At 40.8% G+C, this 24,832-nt stretch overlaps 1 protein-coding gene across 2 annotated transcripts; it reads left to right on the forward strand.

Moving 5' to 3' along the window:
* Positions 1-455: 455 nt before the first annotated feature.
* On the forward strand, positions 456-16,216 carry adad1 (adenosine deaminase domain containing 1 (testis-specific)). 2 transcript variants are annotated; one of them, XM_030061290.1, is made up of 13 exons: positions 456-522; positions 1,573-1,747; positions 2,514-2,657; positions 3,645-3,812; positions 5,346-5,417; positions 6,418-6,543; positions 7,003-7,126; positions 9,810-9,980; positions 10,617-10,692; positions 10,900-11,056; positions 13,776-14,010; positions 14,914-15,046; positions 15,424-16,216. In XM_030061290.1, exons 2-13 carry the CDS (start codon positions 1,591-1,593, stop codon positions 15,535-15,537), a joined length of 1,677 nt encoding a protein of 558 aa, XP_029917150.1. In that variant the 5' UTR covers positions 456-522; positions 1,573-1,590; the 3' UTR covers positions 15,538-16,216. The 2 variants fall into 2 exon arrangements, with proteins under 2 accessions (XP_029917150.1, XP_029917151.1); XM_030061291.1 differs by lacking the exon at positions 456-522 and adding an exon at positions 1,449-1,470.
* Positions 16,217-24,832: the final 8,616 nt, after the last annotated feature.

Consider the following 24,832-nt stretch of genomic DNA (forward strand, 5'->3'; position numbering starts at 1 on the left):
AAAATAAGTAAGTATATATATATATATATATATACACATATATATATATATATATATATATATACATATATATATACATATATATACACATATTGATCCCCGGGGGGGAAATTTAAAAGGTCACCAGCGCATAAGACATATACAATAACATATACATTTGTAAAGATAAATTATTAAATGAATTCCAAACTTTGAAAAACTGTTTCTGTCTTCTAACTGTCATCTAAAAAGAAGAATAAAAAATAAAAATAAAAAGTAAAATAAAATAAAATAAAATAAAAATAAAAATAAAAATAAAAATAAAAAATAAAAATAAAAATAAAAATAAAAATAAAAATATAACTCGAGGAGTAGCGCGCTTGAGAGCTGTATGCTTTCTTCTTGGTTACGAAGTGTTTGTTTGTTTTTTTAAACTACGGAGTGAGTCCTCTTTCTCAAAACTAAACAATCTCTGCCCCCGTCACCCACTGCACGTGCTACACACCTACACACACACACGCCCGACACGCCTCGTCCGGACAGGTGAGCCGCTGCGGTCACGCTCGCACCGCATTAAAGGCTAAAATTTATAGCACAAGTTGATGATTTTTAAGTTATCTAGTTTAAGCCGCTCCAAACACTTCGGTTTCGACAGGTTTTTGAAGAAAGCTGCCTTTAAAAAAACCCTCTTGTTTGGTTAAACGTTTAGCTTCATTTGAAAATGAACACGAGTGCGTCTCGGCATCAGAGCGGGTTAGCTAAGTTAGATAACGTCTAAAAAAAAAAAAAAAAAAAGTTATTATAGGTTAAATAGTTAGCTTGCAAAGATGACAGGGGTTAAAACTAGCAGTATGAAATGTTGCCTCTTGATTAACGGCCTAATCTTAACAATAATAATATTAATTATAAGCGATAACCGTTTCTGTTATTAGTTTTGTTGGGGAAAAGAAAGGCATAATTCCGATACAGATGCGGTATGCTAACTAATTGTGGGCAGAGTGAAACTTATCTGTGTGTTCATTTTGTCATTGTAGTCTTTACTGAGTGAGATAAAAAGATAATTGAGCTGGAACTGACATTATAAATTTATCAGTCAGTCTTCTGAAACAATTATAAATTATAATTTTGGTCACTGGAGTAATTGTTATGCGTTCAACAGCTAAAATTTCCAAACATGCTGGTTATAGCCGCACATATTCAAAGTTGCATGTGTAGTCTGTTTCTTAACAATATAAAATGAAACTTGCTTATCCTGTTTTAGGCAGCTTGCTTGACAAGGTAAACGATTTTCGCAGCCTCATTTGGGTTGTGGTTGATGAGCTGTCAGGGGGAATTTCCCATTGTTTTTGACATTTGATAGATAGACTCAGAGGTTAATTTAAATGACAAATAAAATGATTGTAAGTCGCAGCCCTTTATTGTTCAAGGATAGTCCCCATTCTGTTGGGAACCTTTGGGAATCCCAGCGGTTCTCCCTCCTCCTAACCCTGTGTGTGTAACGCCATCATTGCACACTTCACTTTATACATCGCTGACTATCCTCTGCATAACGTTTCTAACCGTGATTATGTGCTTGGTGTTTCTCTCTTTCAGAAATCCAGACTTTACAAGATGTTTCGTGGTGCGAGAGGTGCAAGTTTTTCACAAATCCTCAAGCAGAATTTGAGCCTCCCTCCAGGAGCGCCTGGATCACATGAATATCAGCGTGGCTCTTGTGGCATCAGTGAAAATGGCTTTGACTCAAAGGTTTGCGGGCCACCCAGACCTGGTGCGTTCCAGTGTGGATGATTTGTAGGAAAAAAAAAAAAAAAAAACATTTTATTATCATTGAGAAAGGATTGTGAGATTTGGTATGCAACTCCCAGAGTGATGCCTAAAGCCCTGGTAAATTAAAGAAATATACACAACATCTTATGTAATATAAATTGTAAAAGCCAGTGTGCAGTATAGTAGAATATACACAGAGTTCCAGTGTCAGAGATGATTGTTTTTGATCCTCCAGTTTCCCCAGTAACCATTTGAAAATTTGTTGCACTCTCTTTATTTCCCTTTAAATCATCAGATGTGAATTCTGTATTCCTTGCTCAAAGTCAAATACCTTTATTGTCTTTACATTGTTAAAAAAAAAAAACAAAACAAAACAAAAAAAACTATACAATGAAATTAAGGTGCTGCTCCCTAGTAAGGTGTCACAACCTCTCATCCACCTTTACACATTCAGCATAGCTGCAGGTTAGGCTGACGATACACAGTGCAACATACAATGAATTTGTCTCATTTTTTAAATTAAGTGTTTACTGTTGCTATGTCACCAAACCCATATTGAACATTCTGTGTGATGATGCAGTGCCAACTCATGATTGTTATTGGATGAAACTTCAAAACAAGTGCAACCAGATTGCATGAGAAAGGTTTTACATGTAACCACGGCCTTAGGTTGCATACTCCATTGACTGCTCAATCCAGACTGACGGTACAACAATCTTTTCTGTGTGCACTTTTTTCAGTCATGTTCTCTTCTCTCGTTCACAAAGCTCTGCCTGTCAAACCAAAGCCAGGCAGTTATAAATTGGTGATTGACCGGTACAAGCAAGGCGAGAGCCATGCCGTGTCCACGCTGTATCAGCTCGCCCAGATTTTGCAGTTCCACCTGGAAATGAAGGAGACAGTGACCACAGGTAAGGCCTCAAGACATATGTGTGCATTTCTCATCCCTTCCAACTGGATTGACGTTCATTACTTAATAAGCTCTGCATAGGAAGGATTTGTAACCCTTACCCTCCGGTGCAGGTATGTCAAACCTACAGCAGGCCCTAGCCCAAGGCCTGCTGCAGGTTTGTTTGTAGGGATTAATGTGACATTGGCTTTTGTAGAGCAGACAAGTTCCTACAGATCGGTAGTAGAAGCTTAATTGTGTGTCAGGGAGGACCAACAATCTGCAACCAAACACGGCACCAGACGCTTACACTGATTCCTCCCTCTCTTTCAGGCCCAGGTGCTACTCCGTGACTACGTTTACATGCACAAAATATTCTGTTTTTTGCCCTTATTTTGAAAAAAAAAAAAAAACAATATTCTTACCGAGCTTTTTACATCACAAAAATGAAGGTGAATATTCCACCATATTCCTGTTTACAAGCAGGCGTGCCAACTCCGACTTGTTCGACCATGTGAACTCTGCCTCCCTCTGTCATTTGTTCAGCTGCCTTGTTGAAAAGTTCAGTGTTGCAATATTTCTGCATATTTAATGGTTGATTGAGAAATGTGGACTCTTATTTTGTGAAGGTATCTTTACCTGAGCTTTTCAAACTGCTGTCTAGTTGGCTTATTTACCACACAGAGCTGACCGGCAGGCAGCTGCATGTAACAGAAATGCACTTCATACATGTCCAATGAATAATATCCAGCATATCAGAAAATGCTGCAATTTGGGAAAAAGGCCTTATTAGAAATATCCAAACAGAATATGCTGTTCACGTGACCTGTGTCATATTTGGAATAATAATGGACGATTAGTGTGCATGTCAGTGTTCATTCATTCATTCATCTCATTCATTGGTTATCTGCCAGAGTGGCCGAGGGAGTGTGCACACTTATCAGGACAGCCAGAATATTTACCAGAATTTGGTCGGTGATCCTTTCCCGCCTTGTTTCCACTCACCCAGGCAACGTGACAGGCTTTTTCTTTGCCTTTTGCGCCGTGATCGACGGGGTGGCGTACAAGACCGGGATGGGGCTGACGAAGAAGGAGGCCCGGCTCAAAGCTGCGGAGCTCGCCCTCAAGGACCTGCTGCCCACCTTGGACGCCGGATCCGTCCTCCCGGAGGCCTCAGGTTTTTAAGAGAGTTTAAGCGAGTTTTCCACACTTGAATATTCATCAGTTTAACAAGATACGACAAGGAATTTAGTATTTTTATGTTTTATATCAAAATCCCATTACTTCCACATCCCAGAAAGCAGTGTCTTAATTGGTGACATCATGCCACAGATTAGGCATGAACAAAAATTTTGATCATTTTGGTCATTTTGACCAACCAGTGGATGCAGCTGTAAGATATCTTGGTGTTATTTTGAATTCCCAATAGGGTGTCTGTCAGTGTGAAGAAAAAAACAAACAAAACATTTTCACATTTTGTACAAGAACATGAACTTTAATCATCAGAGCTGATGTGGGCACAACTTGAACTTTTATCGACTGGATGAATCACAAAGACACCGTTGTCTCTGAATCCCTCCTCGACCTCTGAAACAGGCACAGGAACGGATTGTCCAGCTCCTTTGTCAAACACGCCTCAGAAAGGAAGTGTTAAAATGCTTTTTGAACTGATGACGGCATTGCATTTTAAAAATGATATTGGCTGTTGATGGCAGCCTGCCAATATATCAGTCTGTTCTTATTTTAATCCGTGTAGGGTAATTTGATGGTTCGGAGACTTGAGGTGGAGCTGAACGGAGCACTTCAATCAGAAAGTTTTCAACCTTTGAGTGTTTCATTTTAGGATCTGTTGTTTCTGTATAAGTCTTGTATGTAAGGTTGTCAAGCTGCTCAGCATCCAGGTCATATTGTACCTGATGCGCAACAACAAAGTGAACATAAATTTTAATCCCCGTCATTTAGACCTGACCAGTGGATGCAGGCGACTGAGGTCCATAAGATAATGGGGATAAAGTTGAAGTATTCCTTTCTTTCACTCTACTTAGGAAAAATACCAGAAATTGTTTTATTAAAAGATAAGGTTTTAGTAAAGATTCTCTTGGCAAGTAGTAGGAAAGCAATAACTCGAAAATGGTTGCAGTTTGATCCTCCAACCTCAGACCAGTGGTGGGGTGTTGTAAATGAAATATATTGTATGGAAAGACACATTTATTTTAAGGCTTCATTTGGAGAAATGTAGTAAGTACGGGGAAAAATTGATTGTGTATTCACACTATTGAGTAAAGTGTGATATGGAATATCAAGATGTGTAAAAATGTACTGTTATCTGAAATTGCAACACCCACGACGACCTCATGTTTTTTGTTCTCAATAAAAAAGAGTTTAAAGAAAAAAAAACGACATGATCTTTCACAATCAGCTGTAACGTAGGCACCAGGCGGCATTTTCTCTTTCCCGACAAAACGACGCGATGAATCATAAATGTGGTGTTATATCTGAGTCACTCCTCCTCTGAAATACCTGATGGGCACAATCACAGATCATTTGACCTCAGTCATACAAGACTCAGGCTCGAAGTGTCAAACCTAAACGAGAAAAACTAAACCGAGCTTGCCATTATTGTCTCGTCATTATCTTGCCATTATCTTGAAAGATAGAGGTTTTACTGAGTGGCTAATTCACCCCTGTGCCTCTTCTCTCTTCTCCCCAGAGGGGCCTCCTCCCCTGCCGGTGAAAGAGGAGTCCTCCTTTTCTGAGGTCCATCCTTCTAGAGCCATTCTCGGTAACGGTGTAGTGTTTTGTCTGCCTCTCTCTTGCCTAGACCAAGTTCCTCCATGTGTTGCATGTTTCAAACAGATAGAAAATGAAAGTGGCTGCTTGCCCAGGGGTGTGATGACACCAAACGGTTGAAACTAGCTGTTGAGCAGAGGTTAGAAAATACGTGCCTGCAGGATGATCTGTGTAGTGAATTCAAAGACTTCAAGTCTGAAAAATACCAAAGGTGTGAAGAGAAAACGCACACTTTAGTAACAGGAAATTGTAAAGACCTGGAAAGGAAAGTTTTCAAAACTATGCAATGACAATTTCTCAGGGGTGAACCTCATGTTTGAATGTAAAAGTGTAAATATTGCAGACAGTAGGGGAAAAAACCTGCTGAAGTATGTGTAAGTCATCCATCTAGGTTTAAATTTCTATTATTGCAGGTTGATAAATTAGGCATTTTATGGAAATAAGGTATAATATCTAGGTATAATGTTTTCCCTGTTTTCATCACATCACATGTTATGTATGTTAAAGTCTACTCCTGATGTTTGTGTCGTACCTTAATTTATGTTTGATCAAGAGTGATCAAGAGTTATTGATGAATCTCAAAACTGAAACTGAAAGCTGGTAGTGCACCCTTTGCTGTCAGGAACCAAATAATTTGCACGTTTTGTTTAATGTGCAGGAATTTGCATTGGAGAAGTACGTGCAGAGACACTTTTTGCAGATCACAGCGTTTAACAGGAGACATCGAAACTCAGGGGCGAGGGATGAAAACATTTCATACGTAGTGAAAAGGGATGGTGTGACATGTTAAAATATACATATCACTTGTCTTTGAGGAAAAGTTTGCTGGACTCACGCCTCTGTGCAGCATTCGATATCCCAAATACTGCACGTTTCTCTGTATCTGAAGCAGTAGTTATTAAAAAAAATTATTAAAAAACATCTTCCGAGTCCTTTTTTTTTATCATTCTTTTTGTTGTTGTTTGCATTAATATCTTCTTTTCTCCATCCAGAGCGGAAGAATCCTGTCAGCCTTCAGATTGCTCAAACGGTGAGTGACCAGCTCACCAAGCTGATGAGCAGCTACCCAGAGTTCTCTGCCTGCGGAGGCACCACGGTGGCGTTCATCATGCAGACTCGTAAGTGCTCGGAGTTGTAAAGACACTTACACATGCTGAAACACTGCAAAGCAAGTTGGCTGTCAGACATTGCCTTTATGAGGTGAAGTCAGTAGAGTTTGGGGATCAGGATTTCATTCTTAATTCAAACGCGTCTCAATTCTGCAGTTTAATGCGGTGGTTAGTCACTGTTTTCCATGACTGGGTGAATGGAAATGTTTGTCGGAGAAAATGTTTCCACAAGCTCAGTATTGCTCAGAAAGACAAAAACAAATGGCAGCCGTAATCAGCAGACTGTATTTTTTTTTTTTTTACTTTCTAAATGACTAAAACAGTTGATTGTCACAATTATAATCAGATAATTTTATCTAGATAATTTTTCCCGCTTCAGCACTAATGAAAACAACAAGGCCACTAGTAGTTCATGCTGAAATTGAACCTGTATTTCCTCTGTGTGCCGGCCGGCCGTTCGCCCTGCAGCCAGCGGATACGAGGTGGTCGCTCTCGGCACCGGGAGCTTCAACACCAGAGAGAGCGCCTCGCCATGTGGACGCCTCCTGCACGACGCGCACGCCGTGGTGACTGCCAGGAGATCCCTCATGAGGTCAGGCACAAGCACCGTAGCGTGTGTCGAGCCGTGCCTCTCGGCCTTTTTATCGTGGCTGGTGAACTGGTGAATATTTGGCTTAATCGAGATTTTATTTCAGGATTCTCTCTTTGGTGTTTCCATGTAAGAACAGTCTGTTGGTGTGTCTCAAATCACGCACTTCCGTTAGTGCACTGTCTGTAAGTACACTTAGCTGACAGTACACTTACCGGCACAGTGCGCGAATTTTGACAGTGAAGGATGTCTCAATTGCCGCACTTCTCGTTGTGCACTTACCGGAAATGACGATCCCACAGTCGGCATCAGGCGAGCCGACTGCATGATGCCGACCGGAGCCGCGGCCGGCTTTGGTTTTCGGTGGTAAAGTTATCCAGAAGTAGACGTGTACACATCCTATCTTCAAAATAAAAGCATCACCACTGCTTCTAAGGTGTTAGAGTTTTATTTTTGTAAACAACCGGAAGTGACTGTACTTTGCACAATCGCTAGCTTGAGAGTTATCCGAAAACGTCGAAGCAATTTTCAAAGCAGACGTTATTTGGACAAACTGACCACATATTTGGAATCTACGTAGTTACTTTCTCGTCTGAAAAAAAAATTAAAACTTAATAAAGTGACATATTAACAGTCGTAAAACGAAAAGTAAACTCAGCTTTTTTAGGTAGCTACTTCCGGTCAGTGGTGCCGTTAGGGTGAGAAGTGTCCATCGCTCCACACTCAACTTTTTGACCGTTTTGAGTCTACATCCGGGTAATTTGCAGTGCACTGCATTTTGTTAGTATTTTCAGTGTGAACGCACTTATGCACTCAAAATACTAAGTGTAAGTGCAGAAGTGCGCGATTTGAGACACAGCATCTATCTCCGCCAGTCGGCAGCCTGAAGGGGATCAAGTGTTTGATTGTGCGTTTCTGTCTGAGTGTGCGTGTATCTGTCCACAGCTAATCTTGCATACTACGAAGCCTAATATTTTTTTGTACACAGGTAGGGCTGTATGATCAAGGGCCTCTCGTGGTTGTGGTGATTCAAAACCTTTGAAAATTAATGCAATTGCAATTTAGTGCTGACTCTTCATACCTCTTAATTGGCCAGTAGGGGCAGCAAGTGATCAGCACTTAGTTCAGTTTGGAAACTTGCCCCTCCCCCCGCCCCCCACCATATCTCTCTGCGAGCGATAACCAGTCATGTCTTGCTGCCCGACATTCAGATATGTTTACAGTCGTGTTTTTCAAAAGTTAACGTGTGCCATTTTCACTTTGAAATTGGCATTTTACGTCGCTGGTGTTTTGGAGTTTTTGTGTCCAGATTTGCACGCCAAAGTAAGACAGTTGTGGCTTGTATTCACTCAAATAAACATTACATCACTGTGGTAATCTGAAAACATTCAATAATGTCAACCAGCTGCTGAAATGTCTTTGTCGGTTTACTTATCACTTATGGCGGCGTGATACTCTTGAGTATTGTCTCCGCTTCATCCCACTGCTCTCATGCAGACACACACACACATACACACACTGAATGCACAGCTTGCCCTGCAGTTCCTGCTGGTCCACTGGTCCCCTGGCAAAGCAAGAATTTCCTGTACAATGCCGACTCTACCCAGTTCTGTTTCTATGCTCAAAGCGTTTCATAGCAATTCATGCAGAAGTCAAAGAGATTCATTCTTCTTCTTTTTTTTTTTTTTTTTTGCTTTAACATATTGATACAGGTGAATTTGACATATCAGTGCAGTGAATGGATCGTTACACTCTGAAGTAAGATTTTAAAATGTTAGCATGTGGACAGAATGTGTACCTGGAAAATAAATCTACACATGCACACACACACACACCGCATTAGCCTACATCAGATGTTTCTCTCACAACTCTCTGTGGTTGCATTTCCTGTTGTTTTGTTGAGCCGTCTCTAAATACTGTGAGATAACGTTCATGTTAAAGAGTTTTGAGTGTCAGATGTGATTGTTGCAATGTGTAATCACCGTCCAAGCCAATATGTCACCTGTGTGTGTTTTTATAAACACATCTTGGGAAACCCTACATGGCATGTCATCATACTTAACGTGCTTTTCTGAAAGAGAACGCTGTTAATGAAAAATAAACATAATTGCAGCAGAAAGCAAGACCTATTTTTCAAAATAAACCATCCCGAGTCTCCAGTTTTTCTTTTCACAGGTGGGTGTGTAACATTTTTGGGATTTGCTTATGATGTCTGAGTTCTGTCATGAGGCTTTGTGTGTTATTCTGTCTTTACATTTTACAAAAGCATATAGACTGTTGTATACAAATATCATCTCAAAATCCAAAACACAGAGTGTTTATTTCGGCTGGGAGAGTGGGGGATGCCTGAGCAACATGACTGTTAGTTTAAATTTCACAAACATTCATTGAAATATTGCGCTCTTATTCTGTGTTATGACCAAATGCGAAGTAAATTTTTGCATGCAGAATCAATGCAAAGATGCAAATAGATGTGAATTCGCCCCGGGCAATGCACATTATGTGATGCAAATCCATCAAATTCGCTTGAGTTAAAATTTTTCAAATCAAGGGAAAAAATTAGCAGCACTATTTGCATGAATAATCTCTGCACACACACAAACACACTGAAACTATATTACTGTATCGGTTCATCTGTATAATTATGACATGACCCTGCAGAGAGTGAGCCTTGCTGTGTTTTTAGGTTTCTGTACCAGCACTTGTTGCTGTTCTACAGCCAGACGGAAGGCCTGAAGGAGAAGTCCATCTTCCAGCAGAGCGGCACCAGCAGCCTCCTCAGCCTGAAGAGTGACATCACCCTCCACCTCTACGTGAACCAGCTGCCGAAGGGCGCCGCCCAGATGCCCTCCAAGCTGTAAGTGTCTGATTCCCAGACCAAAGTCTGCAGGTCTTCAATGAGGAACTCGCCATGAAAACAGATCAGTGTAGTCGTTTGTGATTTGGCCGTTATTCTATTTTTAAAATGTTTAGAGAGGTTATCAGGATATTTTCAGCACAGTGAAATTAACTATGTAGACCATAACCTGCAGCGTAAGAGCTATGGCAGAGGCCAGACACTGGGATTACTCTTGCATCAGAGGCAAAAGTCTCATGGGAAATTGGCCATTGAAGTCTTCAGATTGCTTCCTGAGTGTGACCAGCTGAAAATCCTGACGATAATAATGGAGAGATGTTGTATAAACCATCCATCAGTTGTTTGGTATTTTTATTTAATCAACAACAATCATGATTCATTTACCAAAATTAATGAAATGTAAAGCCGGAGTCCCAGCACAGGATATTTGTGCCTGTCATGATAACCACCGTGTCAAATCAGGCGTTCATAGAGACACAAATTCTTGCCGTGTCCCGGAACATGTGATATTACACAGTTTAAAGCCACCCGACTGCAAGCCTCCAGCTTCATATTGGGGCCGAATTTTGTCAGGCTGAACTTGTGTAACCCGATCTCGACATTTTTACAAATGTAAAAATTTCTCCCCCTGGTCAGGCGCCTGAATCCACTGTCCATTTCAGCATGGGAGGTGAACAACGAGATCAGCCTGCACCTGACCGTGGAGGGAAAGGTGCTGCACCGTTTACTATTTCCTCAGAGATATTTCACAACTTGCTAGTGTGGTATATGCGACAAAAGCTGTCATCGCTGCACACATGCTTGGCAAACTGCCACATAAACCCCTTAGTGGCCATCTTGTTGTATGCAGTAATGCAGATGCTACCTGCATTTTGTGTAATTGCCATGCGAGTATAATTGAATTTGTTTCTTTTTAAAGGTGTTTTCGGTTTTCTCGTCCACCTTTGAGCACTCTTCCTCCAAGTTGGTCAGCATGTCGACCACTGACAAGATCACCCAGTGGCAGGTCCTGGGCTACCAGGGCGCCTTGCTCAGCCACTTCATTGAGCCCGTCTACGTCCAGAGCATCCTCATTGGCAAGTCAGCAAGTGAAATCACACACTGTACAGACAGACCTGTATCATAGGATAAATCAGGTCGGGCTGTTTATTAACCCGTTGCATAGTTTTACACGCATAATCGCATGTGAAAACATTTTTATTAATGAGCTTTTGACCCAATTCTGTCTGCGTGATAGCGAAGATCTTTTATAATATTGTTTCTGTGTTCTCAATTATTAGAGCTGTACTTCATAACTTAGGGCTGCACAATTAATCGAATTTTAATCGTGATCACGATTTTGGCTGCCACGATTAAATGAGCCTGATCGTCGGCGATATTTACATTTAAAATGCGGACTCTGCTGCACATTTAATCAAGCACTTTCTCAGCCAGTAGTCAGCCAACCACCTGAGGGCGAATGCATGGTTAGGGCTTCATTAAGCTGCCTAAATAACAAGCGAGCGCACCTTGCAGCAGCAGCCTCAAGTTACTTGGTGGACTGATGAGAGCGAGTCATGTCAAGAGAAGACGGTAGGCTACGGCAGTTCCTGCAACAAGTTCCCCGTCAGAGAGGCTACTCAGGGCCTGCTCACATAGGGCCATTTGCTGCGTATCGTACTAAAGCAAAAATGCCCCCCTCTCCGGTCCCCGGCTGGCCTGCACTTACTTTACCTAAAGCCCAAACGTGCCCAAGCGCCATTGCCCCTGGTATACACATCATCACGTTCAAATATGCAAACAGGCATGGTCCGACGTCATCATAAATCAATATAGTTCAAATACATTCATCATGTCTTCCTTTTAACTAAAAGACGTTTTTGTTTCTTTTAATCAGAAATGGGTTAAGGGATGTTTATTTACCTTGACAGTTTTGGAGGTAACTTCCTCCTTCAGAATGGTCCAACTGACAGCCGGAGCGGCATGTCAGCTGACTGCTACATCCAACCGGGTGGCCGCGCACACTGGCCGGCCCACCTGATGCCGGCCGGTGCTGCGGCCGGTACCGTGGCGCACACAGACTGCCATATCAACTTTTGTTTATACGCGGTTAAAGCAGCACAATGGACAGCGACACAGACAACATGGTTCATTATTGATTGCGCAATGCGGCCATTCGCCGGTAATCGTGCTGCGCGCATTAAACGATTTTGCAGAGGCAAGAGGAAAGTTGCATGATTTACGTCGTATCCACATTCGCGCGCTGCGTGCGTGACCGTGCATATGCTCGTGCATGAACACCCGTATCGTGCTGGAGCACACCCCCTCAAACTGTGCCAGAGTGGGGGAGGCATTCAAGCACGGAACGGAGCGATCACACTAGTCAAATAATTTTATTTTTTTATTATTTAGCATTTATTCTTATTTAAAGCTTCATTTTGCACTGAAAACTGTTGATATATAAAGTAGTGCAATAAAAATACAGATGTTTTCCCTAACATGATGAATAATCGTGATTACAATATTGATCAAAATAATCGTGATTATCATTTTGGCCATAATCGTGCAGCCCTATCATAACTTCACTATAAAACTGGACGCTGAGTTTTAACTTATCAGAGGCCTTCAGGCACACTGGATTTTCGGGGCTGATAATGATATTGTTGAGTATTAGGGCCCTGTCACACTAACAGCTTGTGCATGAAGTTACGCCCCTGCATGTCATTTGGTTCAGTTACAGTTCACACGGCCCTGTGTTAAGTCAACCAAAGTTTGTATGTCACTGATGCGATCAAAATTGACCAAACGGGGTAGGTGTGAAAGCCCGGTGATGACAGAATTGCTTTTGAACACAGCAGCGGACTTTTTTTTTTTTTTTTTTTTTTTTTTTGGCGCAGCAGCCGCACGTCTCACGTCACCGTTTTTGAAGCAGTGAGCTTTCAGGTGTTGACCCGAACGCGTCTGGTTGAACTTGACTTTTCTCGTGCCATGTCTCACACACACAAACATATCAGCGGCACCTGGAGCGACACACATTTCCTGGTGAGTATTATGTTAAGTTTAACCACATCCTGGATATAGAGAAGGCCAACGTCTTGAAGCGTACACAGTGATTGCCACCTTTCTCTCATCCGTTTCTATTTTCTACGGTGCCATCCCCGCCGCTCAGACAGATTGCAAGTACATAGCCAGTGATGTGATGTCACGCTCCTCGCACTCTTTGCACTCTCGGCCTGTGTCGACAAGCAACAGTTACAAGCGTGCCTGACCTAATGTGTGATCACAGTCTAAACCCCCATTCTGATGGGATATAGGTTTTACTAGAAAAGGGCCTGTCGCTGGAATTATTACCTAGTCTGGTATTCTAATTCAGTCTGAATCGGCTGTGTTGGTAGTTGTTAACCAACTGGAAAGTGAAAATCCTGGACTGAATTGCCTACTGAAGATAAGAATCCCTTTATACTACTAAAGTTTTGTTTGAATAAACAGTTTATCAACAGATAAACCACCTTTGATGTCAAAGTAGTTAGATTATTCAGGAAAGGAAAACAAACTAGCTCGCTAGACTGAGTATTGCTTGGACCACCAAGTTGTTGGTGTTGTTTGCATAACTGACGTATAAAAGCACTGTCACACTCGAGGTTGTGCTGTTATACTGAATACCAGCATGGCTGTGATCCGGTTGTGGGCGGCTGAGTGCCAAAGATAATCACAGCTGCATTCAGTATTCAGTATTCCTCCCTCGTGATGTTGTGTGAACAGATTGATGCTGTGTGTAGTCAGTGTTGAGAAATGCCTCTTCACGGAACCTCCCAGGTGACTCAAGCTGCCATGACATTCGTGGCATGGAGATCTCCATCAGCCAGCGAGTGGAGGGCATCACCCCGCACCTGCCCATGTACTACTGCATGGTGCGGCCACACATCGGCCTGGTGCCCTCCGTGGCTGCCAGCAACACCAGCAGCGCCCAGTGTACTCTCAGCATCAACTGGAGCCTCGGAGACAGCTCCCTGGAGGTCGTGGATGGCCTGGAGGGCAAGGCTGTGGAGGAGTAAGTCTGACTCTGACTGTACAGGGAGTTGACAGCAGGGTAGGAAATGAGCAGCAAAGTAAATGTTTTGCCTGCTCCACTAGCCACTTAGGGTGGGCCATTAGTCTCTGTTTGACTGTCTGTTTTGATATTAAAAGCTAGCTATTACTGGCTAGCAAGCTGTAATTAGGCATTAACTGAAAAATACAGGAAACGTCCAGTAAATTTGCTTTGACGCTAACCCCAGCGATGGGTGCTGCCATTATGCAAGCATTGTTTAGAGACATTTTTGCTTCTTTTGTGTTTAAAGTGAAAGTTCAGGTTAGTATTGCTGTAGGGGTTTTTGCTACTCCATAACAATATAACAGATGCTCCAAGTTTACCAATGTTTACACACCTGGTAGGTGAAGCCGTTGTGTAGTGATACAGAAATAAAGTAGTTCCAACATTCTGGGGGGGAATGTTAGTTTTCACCACTGGGAAGGCTTGGAGGATCTATTACACTCTTACTCCTATAGTACCACTACTGGAGTGAGAATCTAAATTATCACTTGAAAATAAATATTGAAAGGCAACCTGGAAGGCTTTAGTGACTGCAATCAATGAATCATCTGTTTTGCATATGATGGGTGTAACTATTGTCTATGAAGTCAAATCCGATTGGTTGGGACTTGGGAGGCAAGGAATCGCGGACAGATGTCACTTTGACAGGTCAGCCAACCTTCCTTGGCTGACAGGCCTGCTGTCTGTGCATCAGCTGCGTTTCCCTGATCTCTAAGATCAGTAGGAAATAAATGCACTTGCAGTGACTTCATTGTGTTGCTCGTAGTGTGAACACATTTTGTTTTCTGCCCTGCTGTACATTTTTCTAGTTTTGTCTGTTTTCCTCGCCGGTGCAGTCACTCACTAATTGTCGTGTCGTAGGTCTCCCTTTAAAAGTGGCAGTGGCCTGGCGAGCCGCCTGTGCAAAGCAGCCATGCTGAACCGCTTCAGGCTGGTGGCCAAGGAGGCTCAGAGAGTGGACCTGCTGTCCAGCACCTCCTACAGGGCGGCCAAGGTAATCTCAGCAGCTCCCCTATTCACCCCTGTGTGATATAACAACACGAGTGCATTTAATCCATTTTGTGGTTTGTTAATATCATCTTCTTTTCTGGGATTGTACATTTTCTTGTTAAGAATTATTATTCATTGCTGACATGATTACTTGATTTTTCAATTCAATGTTTTGATAATTCTGTCATTTTATTTATGAGCTAAAAAAATCTCAAATATTTGCTGATTACACCTTCACTTGAGATAAAAGATTTCCTAATTTTTTCTGTTGATTACAAAATTAATTATTGGAATTTCTGGCTGCTTAGTTGCAGCCCTATTATTCTTATTCTTATTCTTATTCTTGATCTCATTCTCATTCTCATTATTTTTTCACTACAGAAAATGGCAAAACCCTACCAGGAGGCCAAGAATGTGCTCAGGGCCTACCTGCTGCAGCAGGGCTATGGTACTTGGTTGGTGAAGCATTCAGTCAGCGATAACTTCAGTATGTGAACAAAAACACAACAGGATTATCGTCTCCCAGAGAATCATAGCTTTTAAGTACATTATCAAAGGGCAAAAGTTACATTACTCGAATTAAAAATGTTGAATGCTTGAAAGCTTGAATTGAATTCTTGTTTGTTTAGATAAATGTTCATGGGAGCACTTTTTGGGTTTCTGACTTTTGGCTGCTGTTTCAACTCAATTTTACAGGTGAATATCAAACAAACCGTACCAAAGCACTTGTATTTGCAGGTAAAATGATTACTGAGGCAAATTACATACATGTCACAGATCACACCCTCTTCATGATTGATTTTTTTAACACACAAACAATGACCATACATTGAACATGAGCCATTTGCATTATTTTACTGTATTTGTAGTACAGTACTACTATTTTGTTTAAGCAAATAGCCATGTACAGCACCATGTTAAAGCAAGTGCCTTGGTATCATGCTTTTGAAATGACTTGAAGACTGAAGTAGGACAAGTTATTTGTATTATGTTATTATTATTATGTTTACGTGCAACCTGAAATCTGGTTATTTATAGTGAAATTTGTCTGCTTGACCGACAACAATGCCAACCTTGTTTAGTTTGTTCAGGAAGTTGAACATTGTGATGCACAGTATTACAGTCTCAATAAACCATGGCTAACATTTGAGCCCAGCAAAATAAAGGTGTCAGTCTAAGCTTTTATGTTAATGTAAATGTGTGTTCTTCAAAATATTACTCAAATATGCAATGGGCTGTGGCTCCCCAAGCTTCACCTTGAAACTAAATAAACAAACTATGAACTAAACACCAAATCGAACCAAAGGCCATAATAACAGGACCACCAGTAGGTCCTTCATCACAACAAAAGCAAAGTCTCATGCTGACGAAATTGTCAGAAATAAAGCCACACGATACTGTACGATAGAGTAGGACTTTTATTATGTGTTGTGTTACTTGCCTGTAAAGGGATTGAAAGCTATGGTTTGAAATTCAAATGGAAAATGCGTCACTGCAAAGAGTTGCCGAGAGATTTCACGGTAAGATTGCTGCTGATGAAGACTTGACAGATTTGTTGACAAAGAAGTCGGAAATTTTGAATGTGAGCGCTGATAAATATGCGTTTGGGCCAGGGCGGAAAACTTATATTTCCACCGTTGTGTTGTACATCTGCTGCAGTTTGGGGATTTCCGTTGTATATTTCAGTGTTTTTAGGGTAAGACGTTCAGATGTGTTGGGTGCTGGCCGACTTCCAAAGGGTGCCAGCAGGTTACATGCCCGTCAGATAGGGACAGGACTGCTCGGTGTCCAAATAGAAAACTAAAAAATGCCGTCATGGTACTACGTTCTTGGGTTCAGAGCATCACTGGTGCACAGGGCCGTTATCAAGCTGGTCTCAGCCATATCAAGACCAAGACCAGAGCACACTGAGGTCTGTTCAGGGACAAAATAGGAAAAAGAGGATGCTCAGTGCAAGCATTACTGCCAGGTCTGGACAGGCTCTGTTCATTTGCCAGTGCCCATTCAAATTCTGAGCATTGGTTTTGATTGGCTCCCATGCTCCCATTTGGTAAATTGGTAATCGGGCAAGCTGACGAAGTTCACAAGAACCTTTCTGAATGCAAGTCTCTGTCTAGAATCTGGTGTTAGGTTACATCTTGCTGGTGCCTCTGGAAAATACTAACCATTATGCACGCTGGTCACATCGACTGTTGGCCCTCAAAATTCTAGCCTTGATCTACTTTTTATTCTTTTTGAAAATACAGCTTCTGAATTATGGTGCACCCTCTGTCTGCAAGTGGCTCGTCGAGTCTATGAGCCCACATTTGCCTGCATTTGACTGATGGCTGTCAGCAGAATTCAGTTCTCCAGAGATGTGCTTAATTTCAGTGAAATCTAGCTGCTTTGAGCATGTCTTGACCCCCGTGTTGATGCAAAGGTTCAATACAGCTCAGTGTGTTAATTATACATACGTATACAGGAAATGCTTTGGTTTCCTGTGTATGTGATGCAACGGATCCTTAATTCTTATGTTTTCTGCAGCCCTGTGAATGGACTGGTGTGTTTAACTCCCACTGCCTTCTTAGTAGAAGGAATTACCGGTGCATTTGGGGAACTGATAACCAAGGATCAAGCCCTTCAAATGTATGTACAACTCCAGGTTTCATTCTTGGCATTCTTGTTTTTTTATGTTATTGCTTTGACATCGTAGGCAGTGCAGATGATGTTTTCTGGTGTAATGCATTGCAGCCAGTTGTGACAGTAGTTGCATTTGCACAGTCATTTACTTCATTGCAGCAGGTTATAAAGAGAGTATTTGATGCTGATGCATTATTTTTTAAAACCATGATGATAATGACTGGTCATGGTCCTGTCAGACTCAGGCACTGATGTCCATCTTTAAGTTTTGAGTAATTGGGTCAGAGGAGGAGGACAGCACTTCCATGTCTGTGAAAGAGTTCAGTCATCGAGGTCATGGTGGTCCAGGTAGAGTTTGAAACAAGTGACTTGTTTGTTGAAAACAAGTCAGACAAGTTCAGTTTCCCTCTTTTCAACTCTCCATGGAAAGCACTTAAATAAAGTAGTGCTGGTTTGATACACTTAAAAGTTGTGCAGCGAGTGCAAATATAGTTGTAGCTATTCGTTTTACATTAATAATAAACAAAACAGATTGGTATTTTTACAGCTGAAGGGTGACCCCCCCCCCCCCCCCCCCTTTTTTTTTTTTTTAATCTCAAAGTATCTTGAATCATGTAGTGGTCATGGCGATTTCTACATAATTTGTATATAATCATTAATGAAAAGCTGCCTTCATATTTTAGAGTTGAATCTATCCCAGCTAATAGGTTTTTTTTTTTTTTTTTTTTTGTCATGGTGTCATGATGACAGTAAACTCACTTTCACATTCAAAGCCACCTGTGAGCCTTGTCGTTGCTGTGAGGATAATGGATATCAGTCTTAACAAAGTAGTATCATGGTGTACTTAGCATAGTAGGGAACATCACCTTGTGTTGAGTCACTTGGATCCAAAGACTGTGGCCAAACAAGGAATTTAAGTAACTGATGCAGGCACCATGTCAGCTCCCCTTAATGTAAAACACATAGAAAATACACAGGAGCCACTGTGGTGATACTAGTAGATTTGGAGATAAACAGGATATGCAACTCTTTTGATGTGGTTGAACACTCGAAACACTTCAGGCCTGAGCTCTCTGCTGGATGGAGATCATTTACGTGTAATGCTTTTGCTTAAGTGGCTGTGTAGGGATATGCATCTAATCTTTGTTTGTAGTAGTGATGAAATTTCCTCTTACTTTCCTCTACATTGCCTTACTTCCCGGTGATATTCTGGCTCTCTCAATGTGAATGACACCAGTGACCCAGTTCCATTGGCAGCCATACATGCCCATGCCATAACACTGCCTCCACCATGCTGGACAGATGATGGGCTCTGCTTTGGGTCATGAGCTGTTCCTTTCATTCTTCACATGTTAAAAAAGATTTTTTTTTTTTTTTTTTTTTTTTTTTGCAAAGTCTAATCTGGCCTCCCTGTTCCTGAGTGACAGCAGTGGTTTGTACCTTGCTGTTTACCCTCTGCATTTATTTTCTCGGAAACATCTCCTGACTGTCTTTTGTGGTCTTCCAGGCCTTTTGGTGTTGCTGAGCTTACTAGTGCATTCCTCCTTTTTCAGGATTTACCAAACCGTTGGTTTTGCTACTCCTAAAGTTTTATAAAATTTATATTGCTTTTTGAGCCTAATCATGGCCTCCTTCACCTGCATTTTGGGGGTTCTGAGAAACAGCGACGAAATGAAAATGCAAGCACTTGGAATGATTATTTGAATATTTTGTTAATTTTTCACAGAATAATAAGGGAAAGGGCCACACATGGCCCTGAAGCTGCTTTTTAGTCAAGTGTCTAATAATGTTTAAGCCTCTGAAAATGGGGTGGCAATGTATAAACTGACTGTAATTCCTAAACGTAATGCCATATTTTTGTTCAACCCATCAAATTAAAGCTGAAAGTCACGTCTTGATTACTGCATTTCAAATCTACTGTGGCCATGTACAAGGCCAAAATTAGGAATATTGTGTCACTGTCCAAATACTTGAGGACCTAACTGTAAATCTATGTGTGGGCCTAAAATACAGGCCCGAGCCTTAAGGTTTATGAATTTTCATATAATGAATTACTGTGTTTAAATCGTAGAAATTTAATGGGTAGAAAGAGCGTGGGCTTTTGTGGGCCTTTGGTTCATGGTATTTCTAGGTGGTTCACTTTGCCATGCCAACATCTGTAGCGTTCACTGATGTCACCATGTTGGCAGAAGAGTTCGTTTGAATAATTTTACTGAAACTTCCATCGTGACAAAACAAACGCCTGGCTGTTTGGTCGATGTCCCTCTCTGTCATGGTATTGCAGCTCACAGTAACAACGAAGGGAGACGCTAAAGTTAATGCATGAAATTAATTAAAACCGTGCTACTAAAGTTATTCAGGCTGAAGTTAGATATTAGCTATTTAATGTTAGACGTTGTGAGCTAATCCTGATTAGTTGCGTTGTTATTAATGAATTATTTACTGAATAAAGAGTCACTGAATAGCATTCTGCAAAGCCACCAACAGCCTACCAGGTAAGAATCAACTTCTCCCAAAACCAACGTTTCCATTACCAGTTCTTCCTACATATGCAAACTCTTCTGCCGACGCTGCCGTAACATCACTTCAGCGTTTATAGCTGTCGCCATGGCAATATGAACCACTTGGAAATACTCTGATTTACCGAGAACCAAAATCCCACGCCGGTTCTACCCATTCAGTTTCTATGGTTTAAACCAATTCAAAGATGACATCAGCACTATACAAATTAGTTCCAAAGCCTTACCAGTATTGTACCATTCTGTGTCTTTTCAGGGAATTAATCTAAAAAAAATAAATTAAATAAAATAAAGTCTGCACCAACACGCTGATTTTGATGAGTGCAGCAAAGTGAAACAGGTGGCGTTAAGAGCATGACCATGTGCGTGTGTGTGTGTGTGAGAGAGAGTCAGAGACGTTTTATTGCAGCCTGTCTCTCTTTGTAAAATGTTTGTTAAATTAGGCTATTGATAGTAAGACTATTGATTTTAACCTCCCCACCATCCCTCCCATTTGCTGGCCCAGAATTAATGAAAGGGCCTATTTGAAATGACTTAAGGGCCACATTTGGCCTGCGGGCCACCAGTTGACTAGTTTTTTCCTGAATGACTAGGCAGTGACTTCACTTTGACTTCATTTTCCTCCACCAGCCCGCTCGTCGTCAGGAAATGTGCCCTCCTACAGATGCATCACACAAGTACCTCCCCCACATTAAGTGTATCTGTGCTAAAGTTACAGGAAAAATATACCCTTAAAAACTGAATTATGCATGTTATGCCTATGGCTGTGGACAGTCTGGATTATAATCTTGGGCTTCATCCGTGACAAGCTTCTCCTAAACTGAGAAACAAAAGAGGTACTGTGGACTCTCTGATATTTAGCCACTGACCACATGTAGAAGAGCAGCTTTTTCGACAAAGGGCTCTTTAGTAATAAGTGCACATTCACTGGTTTGAAACTCTAACGTTGAAACATTGCTTTTAGCTTTATGTCCCTAACCCTAACCCCAGTAATAAGACATGCTTTTGAGATTTCCAACCTCAAATTTACTTGATTTTCCTGTTTTCAGTCATTGACTTGCATGTGGTCTTAACAACGGCTCACAGGAGACAAACATCAAGATAAACATTTTATTAAGTTACATGCTCTGTTTCAGAGAACCAAAAGACACTGTGTTAAATAGATAATAAATATATAAATACACTACTTATTTAGCTTTTCAAGAGTTTACATTGAATATAATCTGTCACACTGAGAACTCTCACACACAGTACATTGCACAGCTGTTTCATGTAGAAATATAAATACCAAGTAACATGAAAAAAATGTGAACAATATGAAAATACAAAACAAATTAAAAAACAATTAAATATGATTGACTCCCTTATCTTACATTTGCAATGACATGGCTATACATTCAAATAATGTGTTCAGAAAACATTATCTGTAGCAGTGTTCAGAAACCTAACTTTAAAAAAAAAAAAAAAAAAAAAAAAAGCGACATCAGCTTGGTTTTGACAAAAGTGCAGCTCTGCAATTAAGCAGATTAACATAGTACTTAGTCTTGACTGATGTGACTTTAGTAAGTAAATTGATAAAATCTGTCTGTCTGGTGAGATAATATGATCTTTGACCCATGCAGGTTTACAATGAAAAGGATTTTGACATAAAAAGTAAAGTTACTCGTACCATTTATCACAGGTTGTCACTCGATTAAAGAAAATTCTTGAGACATTCTTGAGAAGTTGTTTTCTATCAGACACAAAATAGCCAAAATTACTAGCCTGTTCCAGATGAAATGACCCAAACTGGGCATTTCTTGCAGTGCACAGCCGCCCCAGGGAGGATCTATTCTTATTTAGAACTTAGTATGGGCCAGCTGATATGCTTCTGTCATTCCATCCAGAAAATCGCTCAGTCGTGATTGAGGTGAACTCTCACAAGCACTAGTGCAGCTCACAGTGGAGTTTAACTTTTCCTACAGGAAGAAGAAGAGTCATTTTAGTCAATTTGAGCAAACTTTAAACTTTTGGTTACACTGTTTTTGGTGTTTTTTCTTTTTAATCATTTTACACTTTTGATAGAAGAATGTGGAAAAATACTTACTTCAAGTTTGTTGATTGTGTAGTTCAAGAAGCCTTTAACTTTGTCAGTGCGGTTACGGTTGTTGCACTCTTCTCCTACTGTGTCCAGTTCCAGCATAAAGCAGTTCAGTGCTCCAGTAGTGCAGTCGTTCTGTGACAGAGAGAGAAGTTTATCTTCCTTTCACTGCTTTGACTGAACTAGAGTTTGTGGTTGTGGCTGCATGTTGAGAAGTGAGCGAGCAGAAGCAGAAGAAGTGACACCTGCCAAGCTCTTGTTTCCTGTACTAGAGGGTCTTTTAAATGTGGTTTAGAAAAGCTCAACTATTGCCTGAAGGCCCAGGTATGTAAACATAAATCTTTTAAGTATTAAAATATTTGTGATTAATGTGCCTAACATTCTGTATTTCGGTACTTTTCTTGGGAAAGTATTTTTTATATTCAGAGTGAGACTGAATTTAAAACGTTACTACTTGTTCATCCTTCTTTCTGTACAGTTCACATGTTCTGCTGTGCTACTTTGAGACAACAGAGAATATCCTTACCTGCATAGTTTTCGTTGGAGTGTAGAACCTTGAATCCTCTAGCTGTTTGGATGGGAGGAAGACATTGGTTAACATTAATAACTTTTAGAAAGTTTTAACAAAAACAATACAGCAAAAAAAAAAAAAAAAAAAAAGACTTGAAATTACTTACACATGAATTATTGAGCAAACCAACTTGAAGTTTGAAGGGGGTGAAGTCATCGAAGGATAGAGGTCGAGATTGTACTTTCAGACAAGCTGAGAGAATAACAATCCCAACGGCAATCCTGAAAATGCAGTTCATGTTTTCGGTTTAAAGGCTCGTCGGTGTGTTCAGCAAGTTCTGTGAGTAGTGGAGATGTCGTATTGGCTTGTCTGCTCTCTCAGATGAGCTAGCTTGAATTTATATAGCCATGGGGTAGGTGGAACAGGTGGGCTGAATTAGTGTAGATATCACCTAATGCATACAACATTGTTTTTCCTTTAGACAACTTGTGGGATTTTTTTTTTCTCAGTGCTACTACAGTGTGGTAAAATCCCTCAGGTGGCCTGTTGCGGCGCAGCGTTCAGCCTTCACACATCAGCCTCTTCTGAAACTAGGTTGGCTTTCCCTGCTTTTGTGGTGCAGAGGGTTTTTTTCTTGCTCTGTGTGCTCTTGTCTGAACTCTGTCGTGCAAAGTGTTTGTCATGAATGAGCACATTTGTAATCTGCATATGTTAACGTGTATAACAATGTGGTGGGGAGTGCTCCCACAGTGGTGAACAGTGTGGTGCTGCTGGTCCCAAGCTGGACTTCTCCCCTCAGCCAGTTTCTTCATCATGACCAGTATATGAGGCACCTGTTGGCTGAGTTTGTTTCATGTGAAGCCCTTTAAGTGTCCAGCTGAGCTGTTTTGCGTTAGTTGTTTAGCCCCTGTTTTGCCTGTGTTTTGTATTTATGGTATTTTTGTTGCTTCTGTTTTTTTTTTGTTTTTTTTTTTAAGTTATTTTTGACACACCTCTATTAAACCAACTGGCATTACTTGGTTTACTGATTGGTTTTTGTGTTTATTTACTTATCTTGTGTACCTTTGTATTAGTCCTTTTTTTCCTTTCAGAGTAGAGTGCCATCAGGTGGGGAGGCTAGGCACCCTTGGTGAGGACACTAGGGACACTAATAGTTTGCACCATAATTCGCTTTTTTCCTAAACTCTCCCCCATAGCCCTCGCCACAACAAGTAAAAGAACCGTACATTATAAGCTCAAGTTCAGCACATAAACTCTTAAATTATAAGACACCCAAACATTAAAAAAAAAAATACTAAAATGATATAAAAGTTACAAAAAAAAAAGAAGGCTTTAAAAGACAGGGGAATGACAAAACTGGAAAAATGCCCATATAAACAGGTACCTTTTTAGAAGAATTTTTGTACCAGATTGTAACAGATGCAGCTGATCTAATATAGAGCTAATATAGGCTGGGTGTCCTGGACGAAAAAGGACACCCTTACTAGACATTTGTGTGTGTGACACCACTAGCACGCCTTTGTTTGAGGAACCGGGTTCTAGGAACTTGAGGCCGCAAAAGTTCTTGAATATAAAATAGTGGTGCGGCCGGGGGTTGGCAAGATTTAGGATCATTGGGTTGTGTTTGTTCAGTCTTGCTGCTGCGTTTTGTACCAGTTGGAGGTGCTGTAATACAGAGTCACTTTGAGGCCTGTTGAGTTGCCAGATTCAGTGGGTCTGCCTTTTTGACTGAGAAGTCCTATGCAAGAATGTCAGTCTTCCAGAGTTAAGGGAGTTCAGTGATGACACAGACAAGGCTGTGTGAATTGGATGCAATAACCTTAAAAAATCTTGAGGAGAGAATGTGTAAAAGTGTGTATGAGATAAAATATCTAGTAAATTGTGCAGTGAAATTGGGGTGAATTTTTTTTATTTTTTTATTGATTTATTTATTTTTTAATCACTGAACAAGGCCAAGAAAGAATTCCAACCCTCAGCAAAGGACAGGAAAACAGAAGGAGCCAGTCTTAACTAATCTATCATGTTTAATAGAAATCTCAAATTTGTTTGATTAGTCCCTTA

This window comes from Myripristis murdjan, chromosome 10 (assembly GCF_902150065.1).
Source record: "Myripristis murdjan chromosome 10, fMyrMur1.1, whole genome shotgun sequence".
Lineage (NCBI taxonomy): Eukaryota > Metazoa > Chordata > Actinopteri > Holocentriformes > Holocentridae > Myripristis > Myripristis murdjan.